The sequence below is a fragment of the Aplysia californica genome, unplaced genomic scaffold (genome assembly GCF_000002075.1).
Source record: "Aplysia californica isolate F4 #8 unplaced genomic scaffold, AplCal3.0 scaffold02386, whole genome shotgun sequence".
Classification (NCBI taxonomy): Eukaryota; Metazoa; Mollusca; class Gastropoda; order Aplysiida; family Aplysiidae; genus Aplysia; species Aplysia californica.
Window position 1 is genome coordinate 1 of NW_004799656.1, and position 1,112 is coordinate 1,112.

General features: G+C 45.4%; 1 protein-coding gene across 1 annotated transcript in view; it reads left to right on the forward strand.

The window, feature by feature from the left end:
* Window positions 1-244: 244 nt before the first annotated feature.
* The window catches only part of LOC101855849 (phosphatidylinositol 4,5-bisphosphate 3-kinase catalytic subunit delta isoform), a gene marked incomplete at both ends in the record, with an annotated part of 8,531 nt that continues 7,663 nt past the window's right edge, over window positions 245-1,112 (forward strand). The window contains 2 exons of the mRNA XM_005113432.1: window positions 245-388; window positions 945-964. Of these exons, the coding sequence (XP_005113489.1) occupies window positions 245-388; window positions 945-964 (164 nt within the window). The remainder of the gene's footprint in view (window positions 389-944; window positions 965-1,112) is intronic.

Below are 1,112 nucleotides of genomic sequence, written 5' to 3' on the forward strand. Positions count from 1 at the left end.
TGTATGTGTGTCTATGTGTACATTGTCTGTCTGTCTGTCCCTCCAGTGACAACGATCTAATCCAGTGCCCGCTTCATTTTGTGTGTGTGTGTGTGTGTCTATCTATGTGTACAGCTAGTCCCGGCCCTCAAGTTCGAGACCCACCTGTGCTGCCCCCCCTGCCGAGTTCCTGCTACGCTGTGTGTGTGTGTGTGTGTGTGTGTGTCTATCTATGTGTACATTGTCTGTCTGTGTGTCCCCCCAGTGACGACGACCTCGCCCAGTACCTGCTACAGCTGGTCCAGGCCCTCAAGTTCGAGACCCACCTGTGCTGCCCCCTGGCGGAGTTCCTGCTACGGAGAGCCCTCAAGAACCAGCACATGGGTCATAAACTCTTCTGGCTGCTGAAGTGAGTCCCGCCTATTTGTGTGTTTGCGTATGTGTGTGTATGTGTTCTTTTGTCAGATTACGGATATGTATGTATTTGAAAGGATTATTGTACGTTGAACGGGCCAGTATGCATGAAACCTTATCTAAGTTTAATTTTATTTTGAAGCTCGTAGATCCTCCAGGTAGAAGAAGTAGGCGTTTTTAAAGTGTTATTTATTAATATATACATATTATTTTTAATTGTGAGGCAGCGTGGTGGAATCAGGCTCTCGTCAATTTACGGGCATGTAGAGTTATTGGTCGGAAATTGAAAAAGCGGGGACATCACGGAAACAGATAGAAAAGGATGCTCAGGACAGGCTTCGCTGGAGTAATGTTGTTGATGGCCTGTGCTCCACTGGGAGTTAAAAAGGGCAAGAGAGAGAGAGTGGCCATCTGGAAAGTTTTGCTTCGTTTTTCAGTTGTTAAATTTAAACTTTCGATTCAGCAGTAGAACAAAGGAAAATATTTGGATAAAGAATTTAAACTGTGAGAGAAGCGCTTTGTGTTAAACCCTAGCTCACCTCTGTCCTTAGGTGGTCCTGTCGTATATCTGGTTGGTACAACTAGATGCTTGTCAGTTGTTTTTTTTGGAAGTTAAAGAGCTCAGAGTGTTGCATACCCCGCAGGGCAGTGCCATTGACTGTAGTGTCTTCAGGCCATTTCCAAATGGGGGACATTTCTCGTTCAAGCATAGTAGAATT